The sequence below is a fragment of the Colossoma macropomum genome, unplaced genomic scaffold, assembly GCF_904425465.1.
Source record: "Colossoma macropomum unplaced genomic scaffold, Colossoma_macropomum, whole genome shotgun sequence".
Classification (NCBI taxonomy): domain Eukaryota; kingdom Metazoa; phylum Chordata; class Actinopteri; order Characiformes; family Serrasalmidae; genus Colossoma; species Colossoma macropomum.
This window is the reverse complement of record NW_023494910.1, coordinates 294388-311055: the sequence shown is the minus strand read 5'-3', so window position 1 is coordinate 311055 and position 16668 is coordinate 294388. Positions and strand designations below refer to the sequence as shown.

General features: G+C 38.5%; 1 protein-coding gene across 3 annotated transcripts in view; it reads left to right on the top strand.

Moving 5' to 3' along the window:
* Positions 1 to 785: 785 nt before the first annotated feature.
* LOC118800553 (NLR family CARD domain-containing protein 3-like) overlaps positions 786 to 16668 on the top strand; it is a 35813-nt gene continuing 19930 nt past the window's right edge. For 2 of the 3 annotated variants that reach the window (XM_036560819.1, XM_036560817.1), the window contains exons 1-7: positions 786 to 898; positions 12128 to 12207; positions 12308 to 12424; positions 12632 to 12709; positions 13066 to 13117; positions 13618 to 13822; positions 14050 to 15817. In XM_036560819.1, the coding sequence (XP_036416712.1) occupies positions 12155 to 12207; positions 12308 to 12424; positions 12632 to 12709; positions 13066 to 13117; positions 13618 to 13822; positions 14050 to 15817 (2273 nt within the window). In that variant the 5' untranslated portion in view covers positions 786 to 898; positions 12128 to 12154. Of the gene's footprint in view, positions 899 to 11770; positions 11951 to 12127; positions 12208 to 12307; positions 12425 to 12631; positions 12710 to 13065; positions 13118 to 13617; positions 13823 to 14049; positions 15818 to 16668 lie in introns of those variants that run through there. The other variant, XM_036560818.1, reaches the window with a different exon arrangement.

Below are 16668 nucleotides of genomic sequence, written 5' to 3'. Positions count from 1 at the left end.
ACAATAGCATAGAGTAAAGCTCTCGCTACAACAGACTGGTAGAATGTCCACAGGAGCTTAGTGCCACACCAAAAGACCTCAGTACAGACCTTTGTCCTCTCTTGTACACTGTTAGAGTGTTACAGCTCCAGTCCAGCATGTTGTTCCTCCCCGTCTCCTGCCATAAATGCTCTTTTCTTCTGGTTCAGCAGAGACTTAAAGTCACTGGTGATGCAGGGTTTGTTGTTGGGAAAGCATCGGACAGTCCTGGAGGGACTACAACACACAGTCCACACAGAAGTTGATGTAGTCAGTGATGCATGATGTTACTGCAGCAATGTCCTCACCATGTGGTTCACACAGGACATCCCATTGCGTAGCCTCCAGACAGCCCTCTGTGATTCTACAGCCTCAGGTGACCATTTCCTCTGAACCAGGTGTTTATACCACGAGTTGAGGTGAACCAGGGTATGGTCTGAACTACCCAGTGGGAGGAGAGCTGTGGATTTATATGCTTCTTTAACATTGGCACACAGCAGGTCCAAAGTCTTTTTCTCTCTCGTCTTGCAGTCCACAAACACGTAGCTACACACACAGTTCAATGTCCAGTTTAAAGATTACTTCTTTAACTGTGATGTGACCAGGATTACACACAGTGGTGAAACCATTCAGATGAACATGAGAGTCAGGTACGCACGGGCTCAGCCACGACTCCATGAAGCACAAAATGCTGCATTCCCAGAATTCCCATTGTGCCCGTGTTAGAGCAGACAGTTCATCCATTTTATTAGCCATGTGACCCATAATTATTGCAGGAAGATTTGGTTTGTATCTCCGCTTCTGTTCCCACTGTTTCTCTCCCACTCTGCGGCCCCGGTAAGGACGTCTCAGCTCCGCTGGAGTCACCAGCCACTGCGAGGTAAATAAAGCCGCCGGCTTTCTCAGCACGATCAGCTGATTCCTCATGTAGACAAAGCGAGGGCGCGCAGCGCAGTCGTAGTCTGAAAGTTCCGTTGATCCATTAAAAAGTCAATAAAAGTTTTAAAAAGTTGTATAACAATTTCAGACAAGACCTGCGCGTTTAGTGTACAATATTTTTCAGCTTTCATCATTTTCACACATATGTGTATCAAACTGTCAAGAACATTAACCATGATTTTGCCATAATCACTCAAAATAGAGAAAATAGAGAAAATGAAACATAATTTCAACATATTCAATATTATGAAATTGTTTTGATAAAAAGTCAGACTTTCAACATACTGCTGCCAGAAACTGTCCTCCTGATTGTCCTCTTGATTGTCCTCCTGATTGTCCTTTTGATTGTGATCAAACAGTCACACTTTTGTCGACAAGTCGTCACTGTGAGTTTACAAGCAGCCCCTGGATAAAGTGTAATTTAACTAACATTACCAGTTCATGGAGCTGCAGTAGCTCAGTGCTTGGACTGTTAAGAACACTGGGCCTCAATTTCCAATGTCTTCCTAAGTGTCTTATTAAATGTGTTTCTGAGAAAGGTTCTAAGTAAAATTCTACATCAGATTCATGACGTGTTCTTAAAGCACAGAACTGTTCTCACCTTTGTGCTCTTGAGTGTGTGTAGATTCTGTTCTTACGTAAGAACAAACCCCACATAAGAGAACATTGGTGAGTCAGAATCTTTGAGAAAACTGAGTTTTAAGAAGAAGTTTCTTAAGAACGGTTGGTGAATGAGGCTTAATGTTGGGTAATTTACCACAGCAGGACTGAAGAAAAGATTAAGGAAGGTATGAAAACATCAATTCATAGTTTTTATGATGCGATTTACACTAAAAACTGAAAAGGGAGAACCTCACATTGAATTTCAAATACAAAAAATCTTTTTTTTAGATTTTTTTTTTTAGATTTTTTTAGATTTTTTTTAGATTACTGGACCATAAAAAGAAAACATACTTAGAAAAAATATATAGGCAAAATATATAAAAACAACAGGTTATAATGATCACACAAACAAACTTAACCTCACACACTGAGGCCTGACTTAAAAAACAGGCTTAAAGCAAATTAGCAACTAAAACTCTGAGGAGAGAAACAGAGAGGTTCAGGGTAACTGTACTGCATGAACTCCAGTTATCTTAATGACCGAGTCATAAAGTCATAGAGTAAATAAAGAGATTGTGGTTTTAGTGTTCAAAGGTCGTACTTTAAAGACGGGGCAGAGAACGTCTTACTGACATCACACTTTATCACACTGTAAAAAAATATTTGTTCACTCAACTTAACTTAGTCAAGTAATCTTTTTGCTTTGACTCAGTTAAGTTGTAAAGATATAACATGTTAAGTTTATACAACTTAACTAAGCTTTGTTTACACAACAATCTGTTAATTTACTCAACTGTTTATTTAAAGTATTGTCAGCTTAAAGAATTTAGTTCAGACAACTCTAAACATAATTGGTAGAACTTATTTTTTTTCAGTTTTGACAACCATGCAGTAAGTTCATTTAACATGATATGGCTCATTTTCTCAATTTAAGTAAAATTAAAATTTTAAGTTGTATAGGTTTAATTAAGTTCATAAAATATTTTTCAAGTCATGATCTAAATCAACTAAACATAGTTCAAATCAGCCTACTAAAAGTTTATCTGAAATGACAAATGAGGAATACATTTTGTTTGGTATGCCTTTTTTTTTTATTAATAATTCACACTATTTCCATTCAGACCAATAATGTGGAAAGCTCAGAAGTCTACCGTAGAACACACCAGTGCCACTGACAGTAATCCACACTTACACAGTACAAGTACAGTTCCTGTTGATTGACAGTGTGGGTTCAAGAATGTCATCACATCACAACACACCACACCATATACCTTTTGAGCTCACATTAACTGGCTGAAACAGATAAAAGTGTGAAAACACAGAATGGTGGTACGATCCCCAACTACAACACAGAAAAAAAGAAAATTACTTTCTGAACAAAATTTTGAAAGTAAGGATCTTTGGCCATTGCATCCATGCACCCAACCCTGCAAGGTAATAGCAATGTGCTAGTGTGAACTGAAGAGCAAGTGCCAGAAAATAGGTAACATGCCTTTGTCACTAGTGATAAATCTGACGATTTAACCTTAAATGTTGACACAAATACAGTTTGGTGTGGCTACTAAATTGAAGATACAGACTGTGGTCTGGTTTGGAACACAAATATACAACAGCAATTCAGTTTCAGAACAGTTCAAGCTTGCCAGGTTGAAACAAAACACTCCTCTTAAACATTTTTAAATTTCCTCTCACTGACGTTTCTTAATGGCTCAAAAAAGTGCTGTTATTAAATTAAGCAACCATTGCCAGACTCAAATAACCATCACAAAGCTAATGATAACCAAGTATTTTATTAACGTGTGCAAAAGTATGCACAGGAAAATCACATTTCACATTATGAAGAATTTAGTATTTAGGAAACAATACTGGATGGGGAATTACTGTAGAATTTACAGGACAACATTACTTAAGGACAGAAGATCGATCTGTTACTGATAGATGATAAAGCATAGTTACTGTCGGACATCTCTCCCACATCCAACAGTAACAATGCGCTCCCGCGTCCGACAGCAACAGTGCACTGTCGGACGCGGGAGCGCATTGTTACTGTTGGATGTGGGAGAGCATTGCACATGCACAGACCATGTTAAACCAATTTCAATGATCAACAATGTAGTATTTGGGGAACTTGTTTTTTTTTAGACAAAAGCACTAAGAATAAATACACCATATTCTGCAAAAATAGTTGGAGGACAAGAAGACTGATTTTGCAGTCTTGGAAAACAATTTTTTACATAATGGACCAAGAAAAATCAATAAAATAATTTAAAACATAGAGCATTAAAGGTTAAGGCTGTAGAGAACTACACATTACACCCACAAAAAATTCTCTCTTTACCTCAGTAATTTATTCTTCAGTGTGTGGACTCTTGCAGTGCAGGAATCTACTCCAATGCCCATGAACAGACGCTGAATCACCTCAAAGGTGTATTTGAGTTCTTTGGGGTAGTTCATGTTCAATACATAGAGCAGCCCCATCAAGTTCATAAAAGCATTTGGTACATCACCAAGATTACGAAGGACAACTTGCTCTTCGATCACCAGGGCCACATCACTGTAGATCACTGTGAGTGGCTCCTTCACATCCTCTACAATGGCAAGGATTCCAATAGTCATTCTTTTGATGACATCCTCCTCACAATTAGTGGGCTTTATAAAAACAAAAACATAAACTGCGGACTTAGGTTTTAGAAGGTGCTTGCACACACAATACTCCAAAAGACAGCTTCATAAATAGTACCTCATTTTTAGTATAAATTTGTTTGAACTGTTCCTGTAGTTTTAGCATACCTCACATATCTTCATGAATTTAGCAGGATTCTCTCTCATGTACCAAGGCAGAGCCTGCAGCACCGCTGCCCTCTTCCTTTGGTTTGATGCCTACCAAAGCAAAAACCGCATAAAAACGATCTCTCTATCTATCTATCTATCTATCTGTATATATATATATATATATATATATATATATATACATATATATATATATATATATATATATATATATATATATGTGTATAATAGCTTAGATCAACTGTCAAGTTATTGGATCCTGCACCATATTGTTTGTAAATCACAGCTTCTGCAGGACATACAATAAAACTGACATTTGTTCTATTAAAAAGCTGTTTGAAAATATACATTAACTTACATCCTTGTCAAGGCTCTCCAGTATGGCAGTCATTTCTGTCATCCCTTCAAAACGTTTTGACCGGTACAACTGAAGAAGCTTCAGGAGATGGGAGTCAAGACCCCCATAAAAGGACTTGCTAAGGTCCATCGACACAAGCCTGGTGAATTCCATGCTGATCTACATGAAATATGAGATCACATTACATGCTTACTATAGCGTAGAGCTGGGCAATATGACAATATTTACAGTTATCCTGAAAATTCCCTCACAATATGCCTTTCGGAATGTGCCGTGGATGTTATCAGTACTTAAAATACACTTCCAGACAGCATATTTAATTGTAGAGAGAGCATAATCAGTTCTACTTAACTGGATTAACATAACGCAGTGTATAAAATGTTGAATAGTTCTGGATAGTATTTTTAAAAAAATGTGACACTACTGTTGAGAGTTTTCAGATGGGAGGAAAAAATATTGTCAACTACTGTAAATCGTAAAAAGTTCTGTAAGTATTATATTACATTTTTGCCATATCACCCACTTATACTACAGTATTTCTTTACAATCCAAGCATTTATATTTAAAGTAATAATAAACAAAAAAAGGAACCTGTCTCTCAGTGAAAAGTGCCAGCCATCTGACTTTCACTTCCGACACTGGAGGCTCATCTTCAACAATTTCCTGTCTTCTCAAAGAATATGTGCTGCTCATTCTTGCATCTACAAAAGCAAAGTCAGGGTTCCTTTTCTTCATTTCTTGAACGATTTGCTCTCGTTCCTCTTCCAGACTTTTCCGGTCTTTTCCCTGTGGGAGATCTGGAAGAAAGTTTGTTTCAGACCGTCTAGGCTTCTTCACTTGGTTTCGCTTTCCTCTGGCCTCGCCAGGACCTCTCTTCTCTGAATTCACTTTCAGTTCTTGACAACCTGCATCCCTTAACTTTTGTCTATAGTTCCCCATCTTAAATTTTAGACTTAGTTTCCACCCATACCACCCAGATGCGGAGCCTGGCTCTTTTAGACAAGGGTGTTTTTCAACAAGAGCAATCGCTACACTTTCAAATTCCTCATTCCCAGGATAGGCTTTGTATGAATATATTGCCTCAGCAAGTTTTTCTAGAATTTCAGACTTAATGTCTCTAGAAATGGTCAACAACGCACCATCTTTTCTATGAGCCTCATTGCCCTGTCTCAGCCTCAGCTCAACATCATACGAGAAGGTGGGAATAGTAAAGCAAGCTGGCCACAGCTGTGAACGACCTGAAGATGACTGTGAATGTTTGCTTGCTGAAGATGATGTAGACGGAGAGGAGACAGATAAGCTTGCAGTGTCTAAACTTGAGTCTGAAAAAGTATCTGCAGATGGATTGAAAAGGACCCTCAATGTCACTTTCTCCTCAGGCAGATCAGCTATATGTGTAAGGTTGCAAAAGTCATGGAAGTCTTCATCTTCATACTGAAGATCAAAGGACTCTTTTAGCTGCAGTTTGCTTTTTAGCACTAGTTTGAGGCCATCTACTGACTCAGGAACAGAATCAAGCTTAATTTTATGAATGTCCTGTTGCGAGATGATCACACGAAAAAGCATCTTGTTTGTAGACTGGAGCTTCCAGGGCTGTTAATAAAAGTTCAGAGAGGACCAAAAACAATTTAAAAATGTAGAAAACAACACAACTGAATGTATAATACATTGTAGATGAGCAGTTCACTACAAATGAAAAAATAATAGGCAAAATAAACAGCCCTTTTTAAAAACAAAAACAACAAAAAAAAGGTTCCTTTGAATAGTGTGAAAACAAAACTGGATTTTTGAACATATTGTAATGCAAGTAAATATTATAAATAATTATGTTTTTAAGCCCTACAATTATACCTTAATGAAGCAGGAAGGTTTTTGGTGTCACCATTACTTTGCCTGCTCGAATGTATGGGTACAGCGGATGATATCCATTTAGCTCATGTGGTTCCACAATCTTTAGCTCAGATGCGTGGTTTTTCATCAGTTCATAACTCCGCAAATGCTCTATGTACCATGCCGTGAAGGGTTCAATGATGAACGAAACACTGTTTGACACAATGATTATTTTCACTAACTTGCCAAAGTCAGGCAGGCCACTGGTGTGTCCCACAGACAAAAACATTCCTTCTGAATACTTGGTGCCATGGAGACATGCATGAGTTGCAAGAGATATAGTGGTAATGCTAGCATATTTGAGCTCTATAGCCTTCTTTATGGAGTGCTCTAGTGTCTCAGGTGAAACAACAGCAACATGCCCTACCTCCAGGTCAGGTCTGAAAAGACGTGGCAGGTCTAAATAGTAAGCTAATGAAAGTTGGTGTTTTGTAGCAAGAGTTAGCAAGATATTTTTGAAATTCTTAACATCATGCACTACTCTTTTAAAAAAGCTGTGTTTCGCTTCGAAACGAATAGTCCAGAAATCAATCAGTGGTCCAAATCTACGAATAACTTCGGGGTAGTGTTCTAAGAAGTGATGCTTGGGCAGCAAGTGGAAATCTGGAAAAACTTCTTTTAACAAAGATCTATGGTCTGAGATTTTGGACTCTAGGTAGCACAAGGTCTCATTTGAAAACTGCGAAGTAGCCAGAAGTTCAACAATGTCTTTCAAGTCTAATAAAATTTGCCATATTTTCTCTTTCTCAGGTATTTTGTCACCAATCATTAGTGGCAGTAATCGCAACAAAGTCCAGTTCTCATGGCAGTTACCACCAATGGAACCTTTCAATGCAAATGATTTTGGAATTTGTTGTGGTCTGTTTGTTTTATCAAGTAACTTGTAAGGAAAGGAATGGATGATTGCATTGAGATGATCTAATGTAAAATAATTCTTGGAAATCAAAGACTTCAGACATAAGCTCAACTCATTTGGTATTACGCCTTCCAGAAGGTCATGCATAAAATCTGGAGGAAATCCACGTATTGAGTGGAAATGAGAAAGTCTATTAAGAACACAGTCTCTTTTTACACCATCCAGTGGAAGCAAATGTGTACTCTTTTTCAATTCCAACAGGATGTGGTCATGAGCTTCAACTGTTCGGAGTGGGAAATGTCCCTCTCTTACTTCATGAACGTTTATGTCCGTGCGGCTAGCTAAACAAAATCTACAGAATTTATCAACATTAAAGCTTTCTTGAAAACCAGCAAGTGAGTGGGCTCCCAAATTGTCCGCGGACACATAAAGTACAGTACCTTTAATATTTGCTCCCAATTTCTGAATGTACAAACCTTGCTGCTCAAGTACTTCTACGTCTTTCACCAACGGCTGAAGAATGGAATCATAGCCATACTTTTTCACATCACTGCTGTAACAGAGACAAGCCAAATAGATGGACTGCACAGAGGACCTATACTGTATTGGTAAATTTGAAATCACCCAATAAACTGCACAGACCTTGTGCTTCTTTCTTGAATTTCCTAATGGGTTACAAATTTCAAAGTCATCTATGTATAATCCCAGAGCTATGCTTAAACTATCTGAAGACAGCAACTGATTCTCTTTGCAATATAATCCATCTCTGTATGTCTTAAAATGAGTCAAATGTCCAAAAGCTTCTGTATCTTCTGTCTGCAAGATTTTATCTAGAACATCATTACGATTTAACAGTTCTGACAAAATTTTCAAAATCGGAACATAAACATATTTTCTTTTGGAAGATGCATCTAAAACATATTCAACAGGCTCAATCACTTTAAAATTTGCCTTGTAAAAGGTGGTTCTTCTGTATTCTGAACCAAAAGGACCGTTCTTTGACAGTGATAACAGGGGATTTGCTTTTCTGACTATCTCTGTTATGGCAGTGGTGATGGAATTATTTACTGTACAGTTGTGCTTAATCAATATGCTTTCAATTAATTTTGGTGTGAACTCTTCAGCAATTGAACAGATATTCCAGAGTTCATTTACAATTTCTTGAGTTGTTGCCTTAGACACATGAAGAACTGTTTGCATCCGAAGAAACAAGGAAGCTAATTTGTGTTGAAGCAATTCATGCAGGTCTTCATCATATTGTAAATCACAATCCGATGCAGAAAAGTCCACATGATCCAAATGTGCCTCAAAAGTCGAACTTTCAGAATTTGAGACACCAGGAGTGCAAAGCTGGTAGATGTCCCCACGAAAATTCTCTATGGTACACAGACAATGGCTTTTACTCTTATGGGCATGGAAAGTACTATAAACACTGGACTGAAAGCTGCAATTTTTAAAGGGACATTTTACAGTCTCCTTATTTCTGATATGAGTGTTTAGGTGTGCAAAATACTGTGTAATACTGCAGGTCTCAGAATAATTGCACAGATCACAGTTCAGCTTTGAGGTTGCAGTGCAGACCTGACCAGACTGTCTATGGTCTGTAGTCAAATGTTTCTTCAGCGCAAGTTCAGTTCTAAATGAGCACACACAGTCTTCATAGATGCAGGGTAGGGGACAATTACTTGCGTGATAGCAGTGTTTTAGTTTGTAGTGAATTATGAGAGTGCGCTGGTTGGGTGACGAGAAAGAGCAGACTTTGCAACACCACCTCATTGGCTGGGGGCAAGGGCCCCACACTGCTCAAACTTCAAGGAGACTGGAGAAATATGCACCAATGTAATCCTTTTAAAGAAAGAAAAAAATAAATAAATAAATTTCATACACTTTTATGAAATCAGAGAGCATCCAGAGACGGTTTAATTCTTTTTTTCTCATCTCATATAATGAAACATACAAAATATTTTAATGTATTCTATCAAAGTTAAAATGTACACTCATTAAAATGTAAACTTCTGTGGAATAAACAATGGAATTAAAAAACTAATATTATTGTCAAAGACAGCCTGTGGTGTGTGATTAATGTGCATTGTTATTCAAGTAGACCTAATAATTAAATTAATAATTATACTTCACTTAAAATGATCTTATACTGGAAGCTTTGGATTAGGAATGACATCATTCAAACTCAAACACCTACAAACATTTAAAATCAAATATTCATTTAAGTGGTCAGTTTGAAGCTTGTACTGGCTTACCTTTCAGTCCCACACCACCCCGACTGCACATGGTATTGCAGCAATTAACACCAGCAGGGATAGGCCCAACAAGACGTGAATCAGTTCACTGCCTGTAGCTTGATGGCTTGAAAGACAAAAGTTGATCACAAATATGTCAGGTAAACAACTCAAGCAAGCCAAACAACAGTCAAACAACAGTCTAATAACTACATTTAGATGCAGTTCATTCACCAGGGCAAATTTTCAGCAGTGACATTTGGGTCACTTAGCGTTACCACTTGTTTAATACTTAGACATTAGCAACGAACAGCACCGTATATTTAAGTTTTGCTCACTTAGTGTATTTGTGGCTAGCCTACGGTTAACCTCATGTACGCTGTGCGTCACTAAACATCTAGTTTAGTTCTTCGACGGTTACTATTTACAAGTGACAAAAAGGTGCATTTTGTACGTCTAGCGGCATGCAGCTCGCGAAAACAGTCGTACGGAAAGCAGAACTGCAATACGATGCAGAAAGCATAACCGCAGTTCATTCGCCTTTGACTGGTAAAAGAATGCCACACTGCTAACACAGAGGCTTTTTCCAAGCGCAAACAGTGCGGTTCTCATTTATGATTCGACATGCCCTTCATTTAGGTCAGCTCTCATGAAAGACACAAAATACGTTAGGAACTCATGCGGCTTCCTCGCGACCCGCGCCTCCACACTGCAACTCACAGCTAATCACTAGCTAGCTAGCTAACTTAACCTAGCTACCCTATCTAGTTACCTTTGACGTTAGGTTATCAGCACACAACAGAAAACATTTAGTAAAAAAATAAATGAATATGAAATTCCATAAAGCTATATGTAAACTCAGCTTGGACTATATTCAACTTATATAAGCTTCCTTTTTAGCCATCAACTGATATCCAAGTTAGCTAACTAGCAACTAACTAGGTTAGCTGTTAGCTAACTTAGTTAACATTAGCTTGCTGAGCTCTGTGCACAATAGCAACAAATACCGCCAATTTGAGGCATACTCAACAAGATACCTTAACAGACTCTAGAGTTTAGTGTGCCGGTCACCATTGCATTTTAACCTAATACTTAGCTACACACTTTAACTCTAAAAGCAAGTAGCTGAGGTGACAAAATGTGATAACTTTCAGCTGATAACCTATAAATAAATGTCATTAGCCTAGCTAGGTTAACTAACTTCAGCTCACGATGGCCATCTGGCACATATGACCACGTAGTCAACATTTAATTTCCATAGCTTTCAGCTAAGCGCTAGCGTTAGCCTGCTAGCTAGCGAAAAAAGTAAGTTAGATAAAGCCAATGTTAAGTTACTTACTTCAGCACTGTAGGTAAGCTTCGATGTAGTGTAGTGGATGACCTTCATAAAATTAAACAATTTGAAGCTGTATTTGTAGTTTGTAGAACTTGACTGCCGGGCATCCCTGTTTTCCGAAATGGCCGTCCTTCGTCTTCGATTCAAAGTTGAACCAGTGCTGACGTCAGAGCTTCGGCGCATGCGTCGTATACAAAAGTTGATTGGAAACCCTTTTTTTCATTGTTCAAACAAGCGATTTTAAGTTTTAATGTTCATATTCAAGTTGAAGTTCTTAAAACTCATTTTGTTAAGTTGTAATGGCCGGTCAGTTCACTCAACATGACCATACTAGTTCAACTGACTAAAACACAGAATCGCTTTTTACAGTGCATGTGGTTCAAGATTCAGCAACAATAAAGAGAGATTTTCCAGGTTTAGTGTGAAAATATTCTGTAATTGTATCAGAGTGTGTAACTGAGTGCTGTAGGAGATCAGGCAGTCTGGGTCAGTTTATTATAGATACAGTGGAGGAGAGTCATGGGTAATGAAACACTGTAAACAGTGTACATTATAAACAGTATACAGAGGAAACTCACTTCTGGAAGAATCTGCACTCTTGAACTGTGTGAAACAGAAGAACAGTGAGTCGTCATTACTCACCAGTGGACTTTCACAAGCTGAGTTTACAGTTTTCACTCAGAACAGACTTTGGATTTGATCGTCTCCTAATCACACTTGTTCAGACAGGTAGCTCAGGAGAGAGCTGTAATTGGTCCAGTACAACATCACTCCACCCTCTTCACCCTGTAAAACACCTTCCAGCACTTTCTCCTGTGGTGGTGAACTAATCCAGTCCAAAACGATTTACAGTAAGAGTGAAACCTCCAGCAGCTTCTGTTCAGTGAAGAGAAGATCATAAATAGAGAGAGAAAAGCTCAGAGGTAATTACTGAAGATCAACACACAGAATTTACTTTCTGACTTGATGATTAAAGACATTTCAGACACAGAGAGAGCAGAACATCACTGTGGAACTCAGAGACAGAACTATATTTCAGAGAACAGCTTTCGGATGGAGTTAACATGTAGACTTCACTACTTCTGTGTGTGTTTTTACAGGATTAGGTCTACTCTGAAGGAGGAGCCATGACCTCCAAAATGAGCTTCTCTGAGGAGCAGCACTCACAGAAAGCTGAGAGGTGAGAGAATCATGGGATTTGGGGTAAAGACTGTATGTTCTCATCTCCACCAACATGCAGGAACGTTTGTAGATCATGACTGATATTGGTTGTGTTTTAGACTGGCTCAGGGTCAGAGATCTGACTCACCTGAACCCAGCTGTGTGTCCATGAAGAGTGACCGCTCAATGGGCAAAGATAGAAAATTCAGAGAGGATAACAGTTCATCTGAGATCAGGTAAGAATGATGTGACACTGAAGAATGAGATGAAAAACAGAACAAAACAAATAAGGAATACACAGTCTTTTCTTCTTTATTGTACATTTTTATATTCTAAATAAAAATATAAAATTAAATGGATTGCTTAATTTCCAACTTGTACCTTAATAAATTATGTTGACTTTATAATATTTTCCCTATTTGGTGTGTTTTCCCTGATTCCAGCTACGTGTCCATGAAGCGTGATCAGTCAATGCATAAACCACTAGTATTCAGAGGGGAGGACAGATCTACTGATCTGGGGTAAAGACAGTTTTCAGTATGGTGCAGTAAAATGTTCCTCCTTTCCAGTCCCACCTGATTAATCTCAGCAGGTGAGAGGTGAGTTAGAGCAGGAGAACACTAAACTGTGCAGTGCTGTGACTCTACAGAACCTGGAGTGAAGAACACTGGATTAGGGGATTAAATTAAAGATCTAATACTGAGTGTTCATTTATAAAGTTTCAGCTGCTGCTAACATTCATTATATATATCTAATATATCTACACAGTGAATGTAACTGAATTTTAAATGAATATGTTGTAACATATGAAAGTGTGTTTATTGAGCTGTTCAGGTTGTTCACAATACACAACTGACAATCTTATGATTTCTAACAGAGTCCAGAAGAACTCAGATATTACCAGAAGAAACATGGAGACCATATTCAAGGTGCGTGTGTGTGTGTGTGTGTGTGAGTGTGTGTGTGTGTGTGTGTGTGTGTGTGTGTGTGTGGTTGTGTTACATTAATTGCATGTATATCATTTGTAGTAAGACCATTTGTAAATGGAGTTTTCAGTCTGATTGATGTTTCAGTTTAGAGCAGGTTTGTTATTTCAGATAAAAAACAATCATTTACTTTTCTTTTGTATCAGTGATATCTTGCTTAACTGGTGGTGATGAGCAGAGATTCGGGGTTTCTCATATAATTTGAGACAATATGAATCATAATTTAACTTCTCAGCATAAATGGAGCTCTAAAAGTGTTTCATGCCAAGAATAAATTGCATATGATATTTTTTTTTTCTGTCATCCTGTTTACTCAATAAAAACAGCAACAAAACAACAACAAAAACAACAACAGCAATAATAATAATAACGATAATAATAATAATAATATTGTAGATTGCCTCACTCTGGTAACAGGATCCTGTTTCTGTCTCCTTAATTAGGAGCTGGAGCAGAAAGTCATCTCTCTGGTGAAGAATCATCTGAAGAGGTTTGTGAAGCTGCTGAGTCTGGATTACCCAGCATGCTCTGAGAGAGAGGTAGAGGATGAGGAGGATCAGAGAAGTGTCAGAGAGGGGGCGCTGGAGATCACACTGACCGTCCTGAGGAACATGAACCAGACTGACCTCGCTAACACCCTACTGACCAGTAAGACCTCAGGGTCATGTGATTATTCATCATATTAATATCACGAGTTTAAATTATCAGGATAATGTAATATTAATAATAATCATCACAGAACTATTACATTTCACTTACTGATCAGCTTTGTGTGATGTCACTATAATGTGTCATAGTGTGTTTGTATCAATGCTGAAACTAAATGTTAATATTCTAATTGTGTTGTTTTTGTTATTGTTTCCTATTTTTATCAGAAGTGGCTCCTTCTTGTCATAAAAAACTGAAATCAACACTGAAGGAAAAATTTAAAAAAATTAATGAAGGAATCTCAAGTTCTGGAACCTCAACCCTTCTGAATGAGATCTACACAGAGCTCTACGTCACAGAGGGAGGGAGTGGAGAGGTCAACACTGAACATGAGGTCAGACAGATTGAAACAGCGTCCAGAAGACCAGCAACACAGGAAAAACCCATCAAATGTAATGACCTCTTTAAAGATAAGTCCATCAGAACTGTGCTGACTAAAGGAGTTGCTGGAATTGGAAAAACAGTCTCTGTGCAGAAGTTCATTCTGGACTGGGCTGAAGGAAAAGCAAATCAGGACGTCCTCTTCATATTTCCACTTCCTTTTAGAGAGCTGAACTTGATGAAGGAGAAAAAACTCAGTCTGGTGGATCTTCTTCATGTTTTTTTTTCACACACAAAAGAACTAAAACCAAGAGACTATCATCACTACAAAGTCCTGTTCATCTTTGATGGTCTGGATGAATGTCGACTTCCTCTAGATTTCCAGAACAATGAGAGCTTATTTGATGTAACACAGTCAGCCTCAGTGGATGAGCTGCTGACAAACCTCATCAAGGGGAATCTGCTTCCCTCTGCTCTCCTCTGGATAACTACTCGACCAGCAGCAGCCAATCAAATCCCTCCTGAGTGTGTTGACCAGGTAACAGAGGTACGAGGGTTCAGTGACCCTCAGAAAGAGGAGTACTTCAGGAAGAGAATCAGTGACCAGAGCCTGGCCAGTAAAATCATCTCCCACATGAAGTCCTCAAGAAGCCTCTACATCATGTGCCACGTCCCAGTCTTTTGTTGGATTGCAGCCACTGTTCTAGAGAGAGTGTTGGGTGGAGCAGAGAGTGGAGAGATCCCCAAGACTCTGACTCAAATGTTCACCCACTTCCTGATCTTTCACATCAAACACAAGGACCAAAAGTACCATGGGAAATGTGACACTGATCTTAAAAAGTCTAGAAAGAGTATTCTGGCACTGGGAAAACTGGCTTTCCAACAGCTGGAAAAAGGCAATTTGATCTTCTATGAGGAAGACCTGAGACAGTGTGGCATTGATGTCAGAGAAGTGTCAGTGTACTCAGGAGTTTGTACCCAGATCTTCAGGGAGGAGTTTGGGCTGCACCTGGGGAAGGTGTTCAGCTTTGTGCACCTGAGTGTTCAGGAGTTTCTGGCTGCTTTATATGCATGTATTTCCTTCATTTCCTCCAACAGAAATGTTCTGTCAACAGGATTTTTTGGTTTAAAGAGAAAATCAACAATGTCAGACTTCCTCAGGTCTGCAGTGGACAAGGCCTTACAGAGTGAGAATGGACACCTGGACCTTTTCCTCCGCTTCCTTCTGGGCCTCTCACTGGAGTCCAGTCAGACTCTCTTACAAGGCCTACTGACCCAGACAGGAAGCAGCTCTCACAGCACAGAGGAAACAGTCCTGTACGTCAAGGAGAAGATCAGGGAGAATCCCTCTCCAGAGAAAACGATCAGTCTGTTCCACTGTCTGAATGAACTGAATGATCATTCTCTGGAGCTGGAAGTCCAATCATACCTAAACAGAGGAGGTTCCAGTGGACTCAGTGGAGCTGAGCTCTCTCCTGCTCAGTGGTCAGCTGTGGCGTTTGTGTTGCTGAATTCAGAAGAGGAGCTGGATGAGTTTGACCTGAGGAAATATGATCGATCAGAGAAATGTCTTCTGAGGCTGCTGCCAGTGATCAAAGCTTCCAGAAAAGCTGTGTGAGTATTTTCATTCATAAATATTATACTGTACTGTATTTAATGTAAATCAGGAGTAGTGCAGTCTACTTTTAGATATTGGGATCTTTCCTGCCTATTACATGACGTCTTTCTGTCACAGTGATTTAAGAAATGTACATTTTCTGTTATTGTGATTTAATGAATGTACATTGCAATCAAGCTATTCATTTCTTTTGTTAAGTAATAAAATGCTCATAATCTAACAGCCAACATTAAAAGGATAAATTTAGTTCAATATGACTGCTTGGCACAGCTTGTTAATTCGTGAACATTGTCAGTGAAACTTCATTTGGTATCAGATTGTTTTAAATATGCGAATCTAGAGCCATATAATGAAAAGTGAGTAACATTTGTGCATGTGAAAATATAGCACATTTTTCTGGTTGTTGTATCCGTTACTGTGTGTTTAAAATCACTACTTTTTTCATTCTGTTTCATCCAGTTTCACTGACAGTTGTTTTCGGACTGTTCTATATTTAATTTTTACAGCTTTTCTCGAGCTTTGCACTAGTATTTGTGCAGCAGTGCCCCAGTGCTTCTGCACTGTTGACAATGAATCTCTTTCTATCATGTTTTAATGATAGTAAATCATTACCTGTCTGTGTTTCCTTAACAAGCTCTTGCATTTTCCCTGTAGTGTTTTGTCTGTTTCCTGCTGATTGTTCATCATTTCAATATCTTCTTTATTTATAGCTTTGTCAAACTTCACATCTTATCAGTGATACATTCAAATACATTGATGTTGTCCCCTTCAGCTCTTTAATATCTGCCGCCTGAGTATCCAGGATGTGTTGGTGCACTGAATCCACACTGACTCACTGATTTAAACT